The sequence below is a fragment of the Misgurnus anguillicaudatus genome, chromosome 22 (assembly GCF_027580225.2).
Source record: "Misgurnus anguillicaudatus chromosome 22, ASM2758022v2, whole genome shotgun sequence".
NCBI lineage: Eukaryota > Metazoa > Chordata > Actinopteri > Cypriniformes > Cobitidae > Misgurnus > Misgurnus anguillicaudatus.
Window position 1 is genome coordinate 50,373,101 of NC_073358.2, and position 19,898 is coordinate 50,392,998.

At 34.5% G+C, this 19,898-nt stretch overlaps 3 protein-coding genes across 4 annotated transcripts in view; 1 reads left to right on the top strand and 2 right to left on the bottom strand.

Annotated features, from left to right (window-relative positions):
- Positions 1–335: 335 nt before the first annotated feature.
- Positions 336–1,444, bottom strand: LOC129439323 (cystatin-A). Its single transcript, XM_055197949.2, has 3 exons — positions 1,286–1,444; positions 1,014–1,115; positions 336–783 (listed from the first exon to the last, which is right to left on the bottom strand). Exons 1-3 carry the CDS (start codon positions 1,352–1,354, stop codon positions 667–669), a joined length of 288 nt encoding a protein of 95 aa, XP_055053924.1. The 5' UTR covers positions 1,355–1,444; the 3' UTR covers positions 336–666.
- A 3,519-nt stretch (positions 1,445–4,963) lies between these two features.
- On the bottom strand, positions 4,964–5,962 carry LOC129439602 (cystatin-B). Its single transcript, XM_055198334.2, has 3 exons — positions 5,816–5,962; positions 5,436–5,537; positions 4,964–5,251 (listed from the first exon to the last, which is right to left on the bottom strand). The coding sequence occupies exons 1-3, from the start codon at positions 5,876–5,878 to the stop codon at positions 5,123–5,125; spliced, it is 294 nt and encodes a 97-aa protein (XP_055054309.2). The 5' UTR covers positions 5,879–5,962; the 3' UTR covers positions 4,964–5,122.
- A 4,586-nt stretch (positions 5,963–10,548) lies between these two features.
- egflam (EGF-like, fibronectin type III and laminin G domains) overlaps positions 10,549–19,898 on the top strand; it is a 28,890-nt gene continuing 19,540 nt past the window's right edge. The window contains exons 1-9 of one of the 2 annotated variants that reach the window (XM_055198332.2): positions 10,549–10,907; positions 13,179–13,288; positions 14,996–15,082; positions 15,224–15,250; positions 15,326–15,443; positions 15,541–15,676; positions 18,171–18,337; positions 18,732–18,838; positions 19,237–19,660. In XM_055198332.2, coding sequence (XP_055054307.2) covers positions 10,814–10,907; positions 13,179–13,288; positions 14,996–15,082; positions 15,224–15,250; positions 15,326–15,443; positions 15,541–15,676; positions 18,171–18,337; positions 18,732–18,838; positions 19,237–19,660 — 1,270 coding nt within the window. In that variant the 5' untranslated portion in view covers positions 10,549–10,813. The remainder of the gene's footprint in view (positions 10,908–13,178; positions 13,289–14,995; positions 15,083–15,223; positions 15,251–15,325; positions 15,444–15,540; positions 15,677–18,170; positions 18,338–18,731; positions 18,839–19,236; positions 19,661–19,898) is intronic. The other variant, XM_055198333.2, reaches the window with a different exon arrangement.

Below are 19,898 nucleotides of genomic sequence, written 5' to 3' on the forward strand. Positions count from 1 at the left end.
GTCACTACATAATTCCCTGTTACACTTGTTTAATTCTTGTTAAGTTTAGTTTTGATGATGTTACTAATAAACCATGTTAATAAAAAATGAGTAAGTGACCCTAAACGTTTATATGAGTGTGTGTATAAATATATTTAAGATTGGTATAGATACATTTTTCCAAAAATGTTTGGTTATCATGGAAATGAAAAGTGATGCCAGAACACATTACTGTGCAGACAGCACAGCAACATATTATTAATGTAAAGATTTGATGTGTCATAATTTGAAAGTAAATGATTGTGCAATCGAACATAATATCACCTCAATAATCACACATTATACAAGAACAACACTTTAAATTTCATCAAATCTTTATTTCATGATGCATGCTTTAACACAGATGAAACACAGTTTTGAATCTGTTCTTTTATTTTCAGATTTTAAGCATTAAAACAGTTCATTCATTCTTTACTTTTTTATATGAATACAAGTTCTTTATCAAAGCAGATTTTAAATGATAAGAAAGATCACAGTACAGTCACTGTAAATCAAGGTAGATATGTTAAACCATATAATATTGCAGAGCCTGTTAAACATGGAAGGTGGTTGTTTACAATGTGTATAGAAGAGAAAATATACTTGATGTCTGTAATGCAGAATATCTGTCTGTGTATTTACAGCATCTCAGGTGCATAGCGGGTCTTGTTTAGGGTGCTGGAATGCAGTAAACTTCAGTGGCTCTGTTGCCTGTATAGGTTTAAACACCTTTAGATGTCCGTACTTGAGATCTCCTACATTTACCTGAGAGAGATATAGGGGTGGGGTTAATGCACAATTCTACTTTAAAAAAAAAATTCTTCATTCAGTGGTGCCATTAAGTAATCAAATGTTTTGTACATATAAAATACAATTGAGAATTTAAAACATTTTAATCATTATTCTTTACCTCATTAACAGTATAAATAATTTGTTATTACAAATGAAAATACATTTTTTGAGTGTTATTTGATCAAACAATATAAACAATTCACCAGGATCAGGTAGTTTGTTCCTGCAACAGTTTGCTCTTTATAACACACGGCAGTAAAATGAGCAAACTTGTGACCGGCTGCTTTCTCTGCACCTGCTTTCATCTAAATAAACACACAATTATAAAGAGAGCAACATTTTAGAGCAAAAAATTATATAAACACAATGAAAGATTCTGTCTATTTTTTTGTATAGTTGCAAAATAATTCAGTCATTATGAATGTTAATAAATTTGAGTGATTTGCTTTGGTTTACTGAAATCAGTATTTCTCACCTGATCACAGATTTTCTGAATCTGTGGAGTTGCAGCCTTCAGTTCACCAAAGCCTCCTGGCATTGCCATTGCTGTAATGTTCTTGTGATGGATTCAGAGATGAAGTAGAAATATGTTATCAGGTCTGGATTAACTCTCACCACTGACACTACTGCTCTATTTATATGATCCAGATCATGAAATCTGAGTCATCGTGACAGAACATCATGTCATGTCATGTGATCTTAACAAAGACGATGAAGAAAGTTAAGTCAAGTAAAATTTGTAAGTGTGACGCTATATGAAACTATTTGATCCATTGAAAAGAAGAAGAAAAATGCTGGCCCTCATCATTATATCCATATACTTTATATGCATAACAAGATGAGTGACAGCTCCATGCATCCTTTGCACATTTCTGCTCTTCAAACCAAATCAAATGTGGATTTCCATCTTTGTGCATTGCTTTAAACATGACGCCATCTGCTGGTCAAATGTGCAGCCCTCAACCAATCTGGGCTTCTCAGTGCAAAACACATGAAAGCTCACTTAGAGTTTGCAAAAAGCTTAAGGGGTGCTTTAGGTGCTTTTGTGCAAATTCCAAGCAAGGTTTTGTGTGATCTACAGAAACATTTCACTCAAGTTACCCTAAACTTTCAATCGTAATGTATGCATTAAAAGTGAATATAAAATATTAACAGGACATCTTGTGAAATGTGACTGACCACAGAAACGTTGTAAGGGGGTGAAGAAACTATTCAATGATTATGGTTTCATATAATTTCAGGAGGTTGAGGTAACTCCTTCAAGTTTGTGGGCTGATGTTGCAAAACTCAGATATTGTTTTTATCTGGAAATATAGGGGTCTTGAGAAGTGCAAGTTATCTTTGTTACTCTCAGATTTCTCAATAATGTGGCTACAAAAAATATTTCACAAAAATTTCCCAGACCATTGTTAAGCTCGTGAGCTCTTCTGGCCAAAGAAAAATAATGACTGTTTGGCATTTAAAATGTATTTCTTTATTTAGTATCGTGTTATATTTTTGATAGCTCTTAAATTAGATGATTATAACATAAGTATTACAGATAAATTACTAAACCTAAATGTGACCCTGGACCACAAAACCAGTTTTAAGGCTCAGTTATTTTTGTAAACTGAGATTTATACATTATATTAAAGTTTTATATTTTTGTTATGCAAAAAATAAATTGAGAAAATCGCCTTTAAAGTTCAAGTCCAAAGAAAGTCTTTAGCAACTTCATCCACTCACAAAAATTAAGTTTTGATATATTTATAGTAGACAATTTACAAAATATCTTCATGTAACATAATCTTTACTTAATTTTCTAATAATTTTTGGCATAAAAATCAATAAGTTTGACATGCTACAGGGTCACACACACGTCTTTTATTGTTTCTCTTTAATAACTTACTACACTGAAAAAAATGATTAATTGAATTTAATCCATTTTTACAAGGTAAGTGGTTGCAATCAATTTATTTAAGCTACATTTAAACAAAAAAGATTAGTAAAGTAAAATAAAATATAAAACTTTTGTTTAAATGTAGCTTAAATAAATTGATTGCAACCACTTACCTTAAAATTTTTTTTTAAATTCAATGAATATTTTTTTTCAGTGTACAATTTTTTTAATTGGTATTACTGTATTTTCCCTATACTGTAAATTGTTTTCTAATATATGTGATGTATATAATTTGTTTTTATCTACAAAACTGATCAAAAGTCTCTTCAGTCAGGACCACTTTCGTCAAATGTATTTTTATTAAATACAGCATTTAGTTTGGTTGGTGGTATGGTTCTGTTCTTTAAAAAAAACTGCTATGATGAATGTTGAATCTGGATTGGTAAATGTCAAGCCAATGCAAGCTTGACTGACGTGGCCTACCTGAACTGAAGCAGTGCTTGATTTTACTGACCTTTGCTTACTTTATTCAGAATACTATGATTTCATATACATACTTGCCTCGCACACTGATTTTTGCCCACTATAAAACATTTCTGTAGAAATTACAGTATTACTGGCAACTTAGTCTCGCGTAGCCAGACGTTCAATACTGTGGGCAGAGGCGTCATGCCCATTCAAATTGAGGGGGCACGTGCCCCCTTGGTTTTTTTGAGCCAATGGATTTTGCATCCAACCTCAAAATCAAATAAGCGTCCATTAATCTGTTATTTGACTTTTAATCTGTTTAATATGCACAATATTATACATTCTGTGCTGCATCCTTGTCACTTTTTCGGAGATTTTCGCCGTTTTGATAGTGTTTTGATCATGGTACATTACTTTTATTCTGGCGGCAGCTGGCGCTGCAGTCAGAGCGCAGTCGCAGACGTCATCAGCGTCTGGGCGCGCTCACGGGCTCTCTCCTGTTGCTGGCTTGCTGCTGCATTTGGCTATCTGAGGAATTAAAACGTAAATATTGACGCCATGGGTGTGAGACCGTGTTACACATTTCCAAACCCCAGTACGATAATGTGCAGTTAACCTCCTCTGTGTAGAAAATGTATGGTTTTAAATGCGTCTCAACGTTATATTAGTAGAGATTCATCTTCTTGGCACAACGCCAAAGTTCGCCAGAGTTTACGCGGGCGCGGAATCTCACATGCTCACATATGAGGTCAAATTTAATGCAAAAATCCGTTCCTCTATTAATTTTATCTAAACATATTTTTTAAAATCATTATTGAACATTAAAATCAATCACGTGGCTATAGCTTATGTTATTTTCGTTGTTTATATTCTTTATGGATTTAAAATTACATTAATTTATATGATGCAGTTGTTGTGCAAAATGCATAATGACACAATTAAACAAGCCATTGAGACTTTCAGATGTAAATATGATGCAAATGTGTTATTGATTGAATGGTATTTGATATTAAAGTTAGTCATCACTTTTATTTTGGAGGTTTTTGCATGAAAGCAAAAGGGGTTTTCAGATTGTTAGAACTGTAAGTGCCATGGAAAAGACTGAAAGCTCTATAATATTTCGTTTGATGTCTGTGTATGCACAAAATTCTGTGAGCTGTTGACACTGTGCCCCCTTAAAAAAAATTGGTGCATGACGCCCCTGACTGTGGGTGTGACGTCTGAGGCTGAGACTACTGGCATAGCTGCAGTAACTTACTGTAGATTTTACATTTATGTTATTTACTGGCAACAGTTTGTTCAAAGTTTAATGAACATGAAACATTTTCAGTCTTTATTTTCTACAGTAAGTAACTGGCAACCATCTGCATAATTACAGCAATTTTTACAGTTTATAGTATGGAAGTAGGCAATTCAGCTTTTGTGTTTCTGTGAAATATACAAAGGTATGTAAACTTTTAATCATGGTCATTTTGGGTGATTTCTGTTATCACTATGTATTAAAAATGAGACAGTTTTTTGCATGAAGTCATATTTTCGAAATCAATGCTGAAAGTACACAATTTCTGCCAGGGTATGCAAACTTTGAGCACAACTGTCATGCTGTATCAGCAATCCATAACATCACACAAAATACCAAATTTAAAGTCCAAGAACATCATATTTTAATTTCAAGACATGATGCATGTTTTAAGACAGATGAAACATAATATGAAGCTGTTCATTTATTTCCAGATTTCAAGCATTGAAAACAGTTCATCTATTCTCTAAGATACAGAAATTCAGACATTTTACATCTTGAGGCAAAACTATTTCTAATTGAACAAAGGTCCTTTATTAAAACAGGTATATCATAATATTGTTACAAAGGAAGAAACCTGTAAAACATTGCATCTGGTTTATGTGTGTAGAAGAGAAATAGATACAAGATTGTTTTTAATGCTGATCGTCTGTCTTTACAGCCTCTTAGAAGGGTGTTAGAGGGTCATCGTGGGTTTTGGGGTACTGGAATCCAGAAAGCTCCATTTTCCTGTCATCACATGGCAGACATTGAATCACTTTCAGATGTGTGTGCTCACCATCTCCTACATAAACCTGAGAGAGAGAGGTAATCATGTAAAACATGTATTTTATTATTTTAAACACTTTTTTTAAAGCTGAATAATATCATGAACAGCTCAAATTTAAGGATGTTATATTTGTGCTCATGTACAGCTCAGTGCATTGCTTTAGCAGTTCATGGGTTTGATGGGTTTGCTGATAATATTTTCTAACTCACCTTGATCAAGTACTGCTTTCCTGAAGAAAATTGTTCAGTGAAACGTTTTGCAATGAAAGCACTAAACTTTTGACCGACAGCCTTCTCTGTATCTGCCTTTATCTAAAGAGAGCAAAATTTCTAGTATGAGAACAACTACATACATTTAAAGAAATACAGCGGTTGGACATCATCGAAGAAGAATATGAAAATCAAAACTTAATGATAGGGACTGTAGGGACACTAGAAAGGTAAGTGTCCAAATAATGCAGCAGAAGTTAATATCCACAAAAGCTGTCACTGGGACGGTATTCTTTAAAAGGTCCTATATGTGACATTTAAGTATTTAAGTTATAAATATAGATTTGATTATATATGCACTCTTTAGGTCTGTCTCTCACCTGATCGCAGATCTTCTGGATCTCTGGAGTTGCCTGCTTTTCATCACTCCAACTTCCTGACATTGTTGTAATGTGCTGCTGATGGATTCAGATATGAAGTAGAAATATGTTGTCAGGTCTGGATTAACTTTCACCACAGACACCGCTGCTTTATTTATATGATCCATGTAATCTGAGTCATCATCAGAATATGTCATGTGGTCTTAACAAAGTGGCTTTATTTAGATAGATATATGTTTGATATAACTATAAAAAAACATATAAAAATAACCAAAATATACATAAAAATACTTGAAAATGTTTATATTGAAACTCATTATTCAATATTAGTTTTAGTTTAATTGGAGGTGTGGTCACCTTAAATCTTTGCTTCTTATTTGGAATTTTCTAACCACATTTTTTAAGAGGAATTGAGTCATTTAACTTAGTATTCACCACTTTAGGTGAATACTCCTTTGTAACACCTAAACTATTTCAACATTTACTAAAATTTAAGTTGAAAAAACTTCATATTTTAGACATTACCAAAGGAATAATTTTTTTAATGTGATCCAGTTTTTTATTGTTTTTTACAGTGCACACCTAGATGATTGAAGCGACCATCATTTTGATCAGTTTAGTTTGAGTTGATGCCAACTCACACTTGGTCACATTTGATATCATCTTTCAGCTCTTTTCCAATTGTGTGATAATTACATACAGGTGTCAGTGTATAAAGGTCCATGCTGTTAGATTAATAAAAACTTTATGAATAGTTAAACAAAATCAACCATTGGATGTTTAATAGCATGTTAACTCATGGAATGTTTTGCAATTTCACAGATTGGTCTGTACAAACTATCCTAACTCCTACTCGGTTTCACACGAACACAATACTTGTCACGTTCAAAGCCATTATCTGGAAACCTCATACAGTAATTCATAAAACTGACACACTGGATTGGGCCATACAACACTCATACCTGAAAGCTTAAGTCAGTACAACGAAAAAATCGTAGTACCAATTTCCTCTAGATTTTTCTTGTTAATTCAACTTTTGGGCCAAGAACTTTACCCAACTTAATTTAATGAATTATGTCAACCTCAATACTAAAAAGATTAGTTTGAATTAGTTGAGCCAACTTAAAATAAATAGCCAATCAACAAATTTCTGAGTTTACAACTAGAGACTTCAGTCCACACAACTAAAAAATATTTGAAGAGTTTCGTTGCAAAACGAGATAAATCCATTTTTAACATTTTTGACAAAACATGTTTATTATTATGTTATCATGTTATTATTTTGTTTTATGGTTCTACTTAGCTGTATTTTTTTAAGTTATGAAGGTTTAAATCAAAACAAACCAACTGCAGTTGCATTGAAATTAATTGGAATGCACAACCAAAAAACGAGATTTCTGAACAATCAAAAAAACGGTGGTTATCTCGTTTTCCAACGAAACTCTTCAGTTGTATCTTAATTTCTTTATTTCACTTATATTATATTCACTGTCCTTGAGAGAGATCAAACTGCATGACCATGCCTTTTCAACCAATCACATCACTATGTCATGCATTCACAGAGACCTCAGAATTTAAAGGAATATTCCATTTTCTTAAAAGAAAAATCCGGGTGGTTTGCTCACCACCATGTCATCCAGGGTGTTGGTGTCTTTCTTTGTTCGGTCGAGAGGAGGTTGTGTTTTTTGAGAAAAACATTGGAGGATTTTTCTAGTTTTAATGGACTTTAGTAGAGCCCAACATTTAATCCTTAACTCAACACTTAACAGTTTTTTTCAACGGAGTTTCAAAGGACTAAAAACAATCCCCAACAGGGCATAAGGGTCGTATCTAGCAAAAGGATTGTCATTTTTGACAATAAAAATAACAAATATACACTTTTAAAGCACAACTTTTCGTTTAGGTCCGGTCCAGCGCGACCTAACGTAAATGCGTAGTGACGTAGGGAGGTCACGTGTTACATATATAAAACGCACATTTGCGGACCATTTTAAACAATAAACTGACACAAAGACATTAATTAGTATCAGTTGACATACAACAACGTAGGAATGGTCTTCTTTCACCACACTTGTAAACACTGGGGCGGAGTTTTGCGTTCGTCCTCTGCGACCTCTTGACGTGATGACGTATTGCGTCGGGTCACGCTAGCATATGACGACCGGATCTAAACGAGAAGTTGTGCTTTAAAAGTACATATTTGTTATTTTTCTTGTCAATAATGACAATCGTTTTGCTAGATAAGACCCTTATGCCTCTTTGGGATTGTTTATAGTCCTTTGAAACTCCGTTGAAAAAAACTGTTAAGTGTTGAGTTAAAGGAACAGTATGTAGGATTGTGGCCAAAACTGGTATTGCAATCACAAAACTTGTGGCTAAAACTGGTACTGCAATCAAACAACTGGTGGTCAATACACAAAATGACAACATAAACATCAGTTGAGGGCTGCAACTCCACTTTTTAAATGACAATATCCTGGCCATACCACTGTTGTCAGTGATATAAGTATTTGAAATGAAAATGATTTCTTAATGTCTAGTGACATATAAGGGCCATTTTATGATTAATTGATATACATTTCTTACATACTGTTCCTTTAAGTATTAATTGTTGGTGTCTATTAAAGTCCATTAAAATTAGAAAAATCCTGCAATGTTTTCCTCAAAAAACATAATTTCTTCTCGACTGAACAAAGAAAGACATCAACATTTTGGATGACATGGTGGTGAGTAAATTATCTGGATTTTTCTTTTAAGAAAATGGACTATTCCTTTAACACACAACATAGGCTACTGTACCTCAATAATGGTTTCAATCAACATGATTTACTACAAAACAAATCAAACATAGACAACATCAACGGCATAAATAAAATAAAGCTAGCGAACACTAAAACATTTCATCATCTTTTGATAATTTTAACCACAGAATTTAACATGATGCAATGCATGCTGGGAACACTTGTTTACTTTTAAATAGTTTGTTCAGATAACTCAGTTTTGTAAGTTTAGCAAACTTTTTGACAAATTTTGGTCAAATACTTATAAATATAAGTATTTAAGTCCAGTGAACAACATGTTGAGAGCTAATCTTATTCATTACTGTATATACACAAAATAATTAATGGACTTTTTCCACTTTGTTTAATATATTTGATTATGTTTGTTACATGAACATTCTTAAGTAGAATTTTTTGTGAGTTTTCACAGTTTGAATTTGGTCCACTTAACCTTGTTGGAGTTCGTGAGTCAACATCAAATATGAACAGAAGATACAGGGATTACATGGATAGTGTGGTCAATAGTGCAAAGTCTAGTTGATGAATCAACTTCACCAAAATCGCATGCAACATACAGGGAGGAGAGCACTAGTCATACTTTAAACCTCACACTTTTACTACACACATTTTGGTATCTCCAGTTTATCTTAAATGCATGTTTTTAGATGAGCCACTGTGCATTCTGATTAACCCTCAAACTCTCCCAAAATATTATTTATATTTGAGGTTTTTGGGGTCATGGTGACCCTTAAGTACAGAGTCGTGGTAAAAAATTATACATTTTTATTAATACAAATTATAACTTACACAATTACACAAAATATTTTTTTAGGATTTGCAGTTATAGAAAAAGTGTAATGGCCGAAAGATGTCCATAGAGATCCATTCATTTTTTTCTGAATGTGGCCAACTGCTCCAATTACAACCATGGGTACACTTCATTTCTTGCATTTCTTTATTAAAGGGATAAATGTTTGGCAATGAAATCAGCAAAGATCAGACCTGCATCAGCAAATATTACAATGATATAAAAAATGTAAAATAATGTAGGGTGGTTTCCCGGGCAGGGATTATTTTAAGCCAGGACTAGGCCTTATATTTAAGTATTTTTTAAGTTATTTTTAAAAGCATAGTTTATAAATAAACATTACTGATGTGCTTCTTGAGACACAACACTAGTACTGATTTATTTTTTGATATGTCAGAGCAAGTTGTTTTTGATCAAGACAACACTAACATTTAAGGTCTTGCTTAAATGTGAATGTCAATCAATTGAAGTACATTAACTTTGGTTCACTGAAATCAAAATATTCAAAACTCTTCTCCCAGCTCTTCATAATTCATCTGAGATAGCAGGAATTTATTTTCAATTATCTTTATTTTCATATAATCATTTTTACTATACCCTATAGCTTCTTACAATCGTGCTGATATTATTGTGGTATATAATATTATATATGCTGATTTGTGAATCTTTAAGTACTGATGACCAGATCTGTTTTGGTTTCACTTCATCTGTGGAAGCACGTTTTTCTCCTCAGCTCACTAAAACGAAAAAGAAATTCAAACAGAGACAATATATAATGTACTTTATACTTTACATACCTGTATACAGATAGATATACATTTGAACATGTCGCCATCTGCCGGCCAATTAGAGGTATTAATGTGCCTTATCTCTCTGCTGTTTAAGATAAATCTGGTATACATTTGGAGTTCACTTATTTGTAATACCCTTACCATAAAATTTCTCTGTGAATAATGCATAAAACCTTTATTATGTATCCGTCTCTTTTCAACTTCGTTATTCAGTCTCTGTTATTGTGCGTTCTGTGGAGGAGTCTCTGTGTGTCTATCAGTGTTACTCAAGTGAGCTCAAGTGTCCATCTGTAGATTAGCCATTATCCTCTTATCTCACAGAGTCTTTCCGCTTTTCTTTCAAATACTCCACAACAAGAAGAAACACGCGTCTCAGTCTTTGGTTAGCTGCTTTGCAATGCTGTGACTCTTTACCCGAACTTTTGTAGGGGTTAGTCCCGTTTGTTTGGGCTCTTCGGTGCCATAAAGTAAACGTGCGCCTGAGCTTCATACAGTAATCTCTTCAGACTGCCTTCAACGTGCATGCAAAAAGCAAGCCTTTTCAACACAGCTGTATTGTTGGTTAGGATGAGGAATAGCGCCATTTAAAAGTCGGATTGATGCAAGACGGGATTTTAAAATGCGCCCGGTGAAAGCAGTGACCCTTCTTCTTTCATTGATATGGATGCTTAATGCTGTGCTGTGCGCAAAAAGGTCGGGAGGACAAAAGTCTGGTGAGTGTTGTGTTATTTATATTCTTTTTTTATTGTCCTTTTTTTATTTGTAGCCTATTGGTAATGCGTTATGATGATAATAAGATTAATAGTTGCGCGCCATACATTTCTGGAAACTTGGACAAAATATAATGTCAAACAAATGATGCTTGAACTTTATCCTCAGAATTAACTTCGTATGGGTCATTTTTTCTGTTTACTTTGTGATTTTATGAATGTGATGTTAGTTAATCGTGTAGGCCTACCCACAAATGTGCCCAAATACGCATTTAAAAGGTATCATTACAACCTAATTTTCTTCTTTTTTGTGTGTTTTGCTAGAAGGGTTAGACTATTAGGATTGAGCAAGCTTTCTTTCAGTTGTTTTTGGCATTTTGTTAGTTAATGCAATCATATAACATTTCATGAGTGGATTTCATGTCTAAATATTTTTTGTTTTTGGAGCCATTAAATCGGAATAATCATTTAAAAAATTGCAGATTAGTTTTTCCTTAATTTGGACTGATGCACAGGTGAAATACAGTATGTATAGTATATGCCTATACGTTATTTTGGTAATATTGATAAATAATATTGATTTTAGTCTTTATTAAAAGAAGCCATAAACAGACAGAAGTCTGTATAAGAGCACAGAATCAATTTAGTTTTGATTTTGAGATGATTGATTTTAAAAATACCTTAAACATGGTCTGTTTATGCTGAAATAAATCTTTGTCTGGTCTTTTCACATTTGTGTGCATCGATTTTAAGTTGTAAATTTGCTCTGATATGCCATTGAAGATTTTCTTTGTGTTTCACAAACTTTAACATCAATTTCAATTTTCTTTCACAGTTATTTGTCCTCTAAAGATCAATACTTTAATGATATCAACATAGCTCTAGGTTGCTCTCAGATGAAATACTCAATAAAATCTCATTTATAGGTTTTGTTGTGTTTAATTTGTCTGTTTTATAGTTTTAAGTCCATACTGTGTACTGCTAGGACATGTTGGGAAGGACAAACATTTATACACATTTTTATTTTTATATATATATATATATATATATATATATATATATATATATATATATATATATATATATATATATATATATATATATATATATATATATAGTAGTTTTCTTCAGGGAAAATGAACCATTTCTTTCATACCTTTTTCTAATCTAAATTACCCTGTTCAACATTTTTTGAAATCATGACACATAATGAGGTAAAAAAATGATGGTACCATCTGAAAATCCGTCATCTCTCATCTCCTCCATGTTCCCAGATGCACTTGATCAAGTTCAAAGTCAGCTAATTTATTAAAGAAAAACTAATTTCATTTCATTAATCTTCTTTAGTGGTCAGCTCAACACAATTGTCTGTAAATATCACTATTATTTAGCCAAGGGTCTTTCAGAACTAATATTTTCTTAGACCCTATTACAGTACGTTGTTATTTTGCTTATAGTGCCCAATTAATTGTCTGGTTTGTATGTTCCTTAAGTGTCAGAAAGCATCATTTTATTGCATATGAATTGTTCTACATACTTCTGCTCCTCGATCCGTTCAAAAAAAAGTTTGAGTTTTGTTAATGATAATAAAAAAGCGAATGTTTCGATCTATGTTTATTTCTAGAAAACATTCTTGTAAATGTGATCTAGGGGGTGGTGATGTGTCATATAATAATCTGTTTGCGGGTTAATAATTCAATAAAATATTCCAGTGTAAGTGGAAATAGGTGTCAACTTTGTCCTTGACCTTTCCAGAGAGATTGAAAAGCTTCAGACAGGATTGTTGTTGTCTATCTATGATGAGAGCTATAGAGACATGAGGACATTCACATGTACACATACACACAGTCCATTAGTGCTGTAGGCATCTGGTTTTTATTCTGAATGGGAGATTTTAGGAATGACCTTGTCAATGTGCATCATCTGAAATCCTTTTGCTTTGCTTCACTCTTGAGGGCTGTGAGATATATTAAACTATTGGGTAATATATATTATACTCTAAGTTTTAGGTTCATTGTTTTTATAGACTTATACCATTGTCGTATTGCATACCATACTGTATATCACGTTATTTAGAAAATTATTACATATAGGATTTTTTCAATATCGTGCAGCCCTGTCTGATGCATTTATTTTACATGTTTTACTTTTATTTTCTGTGTAACATTAGGCTCATATTTGGACGTATAGTAAGTGTCCAAATACGTCTGTGTATGTGTTTTGAAATATGTAATTTGTTGTTAAACAGTTCATTCATCTGTTCTGTCCTATCAGAAAGGTTGAGTCCACCTTTGGATATTCAGTTGGAGACGGTGAACTGCACTGCGTTCAGTGTTCGATGGAAAATGCCCCGCAGACACGTCAGTACTATCACAGGCTATAAGGTACAAATCTCTCACTTTATCATCTTCCCTCTTGTTTTATATTTCTATTTTTTCATTTCGCTGACACTAGCGCCAGCCAGTGATGTTTAATTTTTTTTGCACAGTTAAAAATAAATGTTTTAAAATGCTTTTAAATTGCTGCCTTTTGAAATATAAACCTTTATCTTGACATACTACTATGATTGTATAACATTGATTTTTGATTCCCAGGGTTTACTGTATGTCAATATTAACCAAATATCAGAAAAATATTTCGAATCAGTTTCTCAGCTGTTCACTTACAATACATACAGTAGTTCTACCATTGTAATGTTGTATGTCAATACTAGACAATGTTAAAAAAAAACAGTTTAATCATTTGTGAAAACCCAGAAAAGTCCTTTTTTGTGTGTTATTGTTTTTCATAAGAACATTCGGTGAAAATATAACCTTCATATCTTTAATATTGACTAAGATCATGTCAAAATTGCGTGAAGACAGACAGGATTACACTTAAAAATGGTCTCACTCATTCATTTACTCTGTCTTTCTCTCTTCCTTTCATTTTTTTACCAATTATTTTCCTTTTTTTCATTTTACTGTACTCTATTTTCTGATCAGGGGTTTTGCTTATCACACCAAGATGTGTATTACATAAACTTTTAGTTAGTAATTCCTTGCTCTTATTAGATCACAAAGCAGATAACTGGTTGCTTTTAAAGGAAAACACCACAGTTTTTCAATATTTACTATGTTCTTACCTGAGCTTAGACAAATTAATACATCCATATCTTTTTTCAATGTGTGCACTTAATCTTTGTACAGCGCCTTGTGAATATGTTAGCATTTAGCCTAGCGCCATTCATTCCTTAGGATCCAAACAGGGATGAATTTAGAAGCCACCAAACACTTCCATATTTTTCCTATTTAAAGACTCTTACATGGGAAGTTACACGGTGATTTTTTAAGCGGATAAAAAATTAGAACTATACTGTATGGCGGAAGAGCACTTAGTTTGCAGCACTTTGACCTCGGGCACAGTAATATTGATGGAAGTTTGAGCGAGAGGGGGAGTGATGATATTACTGCGTGCGTTTTATTTTATGCCACTATACTTACTTGTGTACCTACTCATGTAACAGTCTTAAATAGGGAAAACAGGGAAGTGTTTGGTGGCTTTTAAATTCATCTTTGTTTGGATCCTAAGGAATGAATGGGGCTAGGCTAAATGCTAACACATTCACGACGCGCTGTACAAAGATTAAGTGCACGCATTGAATAAAGATAGGGATGTATTAAAGGCGGAGTGCACAATGTTTGAAAAACGCTTTGGAAAAGGGAGTCGGGCCGATTACCAAAACACACTTGTAGCCAATCAGCAGTAAGGGCCGTGTTTACTAACCGACATCCTTGCTGGGGTTGCGTATGTGTGGGGCGGGTCTATCAAAAGAAGGTCCAGATTCTATTGGGAAAGGGGGGTGTATGTTTAGGTGATTTCAAATATCAACATTGGCTTTCAAACATTGTGCACTCCGCCTTTAATTCGTTAAAGTTGAGGTAAGAATATAGTAAAATATTAAAAATCGGTGGTGTTTTCCTTTATCCAGGTAGCTTATGCCAGATTACTCACTGATGTTTGTGCATGTCAAGTTAAACTTTTAATATTTGATTTGAAGAGAAATTAAATATCTTGAGGCGCTATGTGGTTTATTTCATTCGTTATTTCAGGTGTTTTACACAGAAATAAGAAATAATCGTCCGGTCAGCGCTACTGTTGTCCTGGAAGTGCCCTTGAGTTTGGAAATGCTCACAACGGTAAGTGATTAACCTTTTTTAACTGCAATTATATAAATATGTTTAATAAAATATGTTTAAAAGTGAGTAAATTATACGGTTCTTGATGAGCATCCCCTTAAACAATATGACCTCAATCGATTGCATTGTGTTTTACCCCAGGGGCAATTTGATGGACAAGCAAACTCTGTGAGTAGATTAAATGTTTTTTATTTTATTTTATTGATATCATACACAACTGACTGATTCTCGTGTGTCTGCTAGGATGTTGTGATAGGGAACCTGAAGGTGGCCACGCGGTATCGTGTCAGTGTCGGGGCGTTTGGATGGGCGGGTGAGGGCAGACCCAGCATGCCCAGAGATATCAGCACTGCTTCACACGGTGATCTGGCAAATCCGAAACACGGTGAAATTATATCGATAATGATTTTATTGACCTAATAAATCCATAACTACTATATAAATCTTTTCTATAACAGAAACGTGCATGCCTCCATCACCTCCGACGCAGCCTCACGTGATCGCCGTGTCAGACACAGAGCTGGCGTTGTCATGGCAACACAGAGAGAGTGATGAAAGCACGCCTGTGCTGTACTTCCTGGTGGCGTATATCAGGTAAAAGTGCTTTATTTGAATGCACGTGTCTCTATGGACCGAACGGATGCGATGTAGCGTTTTTAAAGGGATGGTTAGGCCCATTTACTCACCCTCATTTGACATTCAGCCTCAGTCCATTCACTTTGTTGTATGCAATAACAGAGATCATTTACAAAGAAGTCTTAAAGAGACAGTAGCAGAAATAGCATGTGTGAAAATAATAAGGGGAATCAAAATGCATTGACTGAATGTAAAATGTGACATTTTGAACAATGAACATTCTGAAAGTTTAGCGTGTACACTAGAAAGACGGATGTATGTTTTTGCATGTGACCTTTTTCCTGATTGATATCTGGTTGAATAAAAGGACCGATGCATTTCTTACTGTGCTCGAACACAACCAACCCATTCAGTTCACTTCAACATCAAACACAGCCCTAATATGACCGCAGGCCAGGGGGACAAAACGACCAATGCTGTATCTGTGTGTGACACAGTTCTTCAAAAATATCTCATGATTGCTTTTCCTCGTTGTGTATGGTTTCTGTTTTCCAGATTTCAAATTGTAGTAAAGCCTTCAAAACGATTAAATAACACAAATGGATTAGAGAATATTATGCAATGACCAAAAACATTCAACGACTCAATAATTTTCTTATGTTTAGCTTTTTCAGAAGACTCCGATTTCTCCTTCCACCCTCAAAGCATTCCAGTCAGTTGCATGGTCAAATCTTAACTCACCAAGACAATGTTTTGTCTTGATAACTGTGGCCATCTTGAAAATGACATCAGATGATTCATTGAGGTTCGAGTGGATTCTTCTGTTTAATTTAATTGTTAAATTGTTAAAAGTAGAAAGTTGACAATTTAATACTGAAAGAGTTTCAATTCCTGTTTTCTCCCTACTAAAAAACAGCTAAAACCAGATTTTCTGGACCACGTTAGACCAGCTACTTCAGGGTCAGCTGGTCTTCCAGTTAAGATTAGCTAAAAAGTGTCCAAGACCCCTCTAAAACCAGCCTGTTACACCAGCTAAAACCAGGCCTTTTCAGTAGGGCCATTACCATCTTAATGGGGACATTTGACAATAATTTTTTAAGATGTAAGATTAAATGGTGTCCCGACAGTATGTATGTATGTATGTGAAGTTTTAGCTCCAAATAGCATATAGATAATTAGATAATAGATAGATAATTTATTACAGCTAAAATTACCCCTTTGTAGGTGTGAGCAAAAATGTGCTGTTTTTGGGGTGTGTCCTTTAAAATGCAAATGAGTTTATCTCTGCACTAAATGGCAGTGCCGTGGTTGGATAGTGCAGATTGAGGGGCGGTATTAACCCCCTTTGACATCACAAGGGGAAACAAATTTCAATGACCTATTTTTTCATATGCACAAGTTACTGTGTTGTTCTTTTTCACATTTTCTAGGTTGACACAAGCACTGGGGACCCAATTATAACACTTAAACTTGAGTGTCACATTAAAATTCACATGTTTACATTTCTACATTGTAAAAAATACTTTGCTGCCTTAAATTGTTAAGTTTAATCAACTCAGATTTGCAAGTCATTGCAACTAACTATTATCTTGACAATTAAGGGATGAGTTGCTACAACTGAAGTGTACTTATTTCAACTATATTTTAAAAGTTATAACAACTCATCTCTTGTCAAGATAAATAACAGTAATTTGAAATGACTTTTAAATCTGAGTTGATTAAACAAAAAAAATAAAGGCAGTGTACGCAATCACAATTTATATGTCAACCACATTTCAAATGTCAAATATGTAAATATACAACACATTTTGCATTTAACCATAAGCCTTTAAATCACAAGGTTTATAAGATCACAGTGTTTTGACTGGTAGACAGTGTTCATCCACTTACAGTGTTTGTGTGTGCAGGGCCGGATTATCCATAAACGAGATAGGGTGAGTGCCCTGGGCCACCAGGCAATAGGGGGCACCAAGGGCTCCAGACAGTGACCAAAATGTTTTTTTATAAGTACTCGCGCATGTGTGGGAACCCATGACAAAAATTGGGTTTTAACCACTTATTTGCATTACGCATCAATTAGTCTGGAACCCTGAATGACTAGAGTTTTAAAGTGTTTTTGGGGGGGACTTCAAATGTGGTCACCCCTGGGGCACTACACTGTGTTAATCCGGGCCTGTGTGTGTGTGAAATGAGCAAATTTGTAATCCTCATTGACAAAAGGAGTCAAAGGACTGTGGCCTTTATCAGATTAAGACTGAACATAACCCACTCCCACCCAACCGGGTAAACCCAGGATAGTCTGCTTCATAGATTAAGAACTCATTACATAATCCAACCAATTTATTGGGCATCTAAAATGTAAAAACATGAAACTTAAACTATCTGTTTAAATATAGTGCCACATAATCTGGCTTGGCCAGTTGATAAGTAAAACACAACTCTCACCTAGGTTTAATGATGTTTGTGTTTGCTGTGCGTGCGTGCGTGCGTGCGTGCGTGTTGTGTGTTTTAGGCCTGAGATGGACACTGAATGGACGTACATCAGGGAGGCTGTAGAGTCGACCTCAATGGTTCTCAAAGGTCTGAACCCTGATACAGAATATCAGTTTGTCATCAGAGCTGTTAATGTGTATGGCATCAGTCCTCCCAGTCCCATTAACAGCCCAGTACGCACACACGGTAAGTTACAGTACAGAGTTTAGTGGTGCAGAAGATAAGGTGAAGATTAATGGTTCAAACTCTCGAAATATGAACCACTGTTAACTTAAAACAAGATGCTCCATTACAACGTGTGTCTATTTTTTATGTCCATTTGTCTCTGTATACCCATAACTGTAAGCTATTTGTAGGTTGTTTTGAATTTATATGTGTTGATTTGTGGATGAAATTACACACTAAAATGTCAATTTTCATCCTTTGAATCTGTCTCATAATCAGTGATGTAAAATTGCTGCATATCATACTACAGTGTCTAAGTGTGAGACTGCTTTAAAGATCTTAACACTAAAAATAAACAGAATGTTTTTGAAAAATATATATTATTAAAATGTCAAAAAAAAAATTTTTTAAACAGGTCCTGTGGATATGGGGAGTGGAGATTATGATGTCTTCATCTCAAACTCTGGCACTAAAAACCAGTTTGAAAGTGATGATTCGGATTATGACATCTTAATCGAAAAGGTGTGTGAAATTTTAATGTTTTATAGAAAATTAAAATCAACCAAATAAAAAGTTACACAATTTTTGTAGGCCTTGCAAAGATGTGCAGTGGGAAAAGTGCTATATCAATAAATGAAGAGTTTCGTTGTAATACGAGATAAATCCATTTTTTAACATTTTTTGTCAAAACATGTTTATTATTATGTTATCATGTTATTATTTTGTTTTATGGTGCTACTTAGCTGTATTTTTTAAGTTATGAAGGTTTAAATAAAAAATTTATTGGAATGCACAACCAAAAAAACGAGATTTCTGAACAATTAAAAAAACGGTGGTTATCTCGTTTTGCAACGAAACTCTTCAAATTGTAGTCAAACTGACAACGTTTTATCTTGCATTTGTCTACATAATTCTTGCAGATGAAGTCGTTTTCTACCGGTAGGGAAAGTGACAGGCGATCTCCGCTCCGCTCCCGCACCGGGACTCCCGCGAACGGAAATGTTATTTACCGGATGCGCACACCAGCATCAAGAAATATCAGCTTTACTTCAACAACTACAATAGCGTGGACCACATCAACATCACCTGTTACCACGACAACAGTTGCTAGCTCCACCCACACTACAACCACACCCACTGTGATGCACATCACTGCCCCACCCACCACCGTGCTATCTCCGAATCCGTCCCTGACCCCGTGGAAAGGAGAACAGCCGCGGGTCTATGATGTGTCATGTGATGAGACCGTTTGCCCTCCTGACAGCTTCTGCATCAATGATTATGATACGGGCGGCTCACGATGCCACTGTAACCTCGGACGACAGGGAGACTTCTGCTCTGAAGGTTTGACATTGTGTCAGTAAAAAGGAAAAAAATTAAAGGTGCACTGTGTAACTTTTAGAAGGATTTCTTGACAGAATGTTCAGAGTGTCATGTGTGTGGTTCCTTCTTCCAAAATATGTGTTCAGCGCTTTGAGAGATCCTGTGTGCATCACGTGTCTTGTTAAGGTGGGTGCCTGCTGCACACGCGTTAAAATCGTTTATGATAAAATAGACGCTCACGTTTACAAAATACACGCAA

Bases quoted from the DNA above. Each gene is read 5' to 3' on its own strand.
- LOC129439323 (XM_055197949.2), bottom strand. From the start codon at position 1,354: ATGGCAATGCCAGGAGGCTTTGGTGAACTGAAGGCTGCAACTCCACAG. The intron at 1,116-1,285 runs GTGAGAAATACT...GTGTTTATTTAG, and splicing joins TTCAGAAAATCTGTGATCAG to ATGAAAGCAGGTGCAGAGAA. The intron at 784-1,013 runs GTGAATTGTTTA...TATCTCTCTCAG, and splicing joins GAACAAACTACCTGATCCTG to GTAAATGTAGGAGATCTCAA.
- LOC129439602 (XM_055198334.2), bottom strand. From the start codon at position 5,878: ATGTCAGGAAGTTGGAGTGATGAAAAGCAGGCAACTCCAGAGATCCAG. The intron at 5,538-5,815 runs GTGAGAGACAGA...TGCTCTCTTTAG, and splicing joins TCCAGAAGATCTGCGATCAG to ATAAAGGCAGATACAGAGAA. The intron at 5,252-5,435 runs GTGAGTTAGAAA...TCTCTCTCTCAG, and splicing joins GAAAGCAGTACTTGATCAAG to GTTTATGTAGGAGATGGTGA.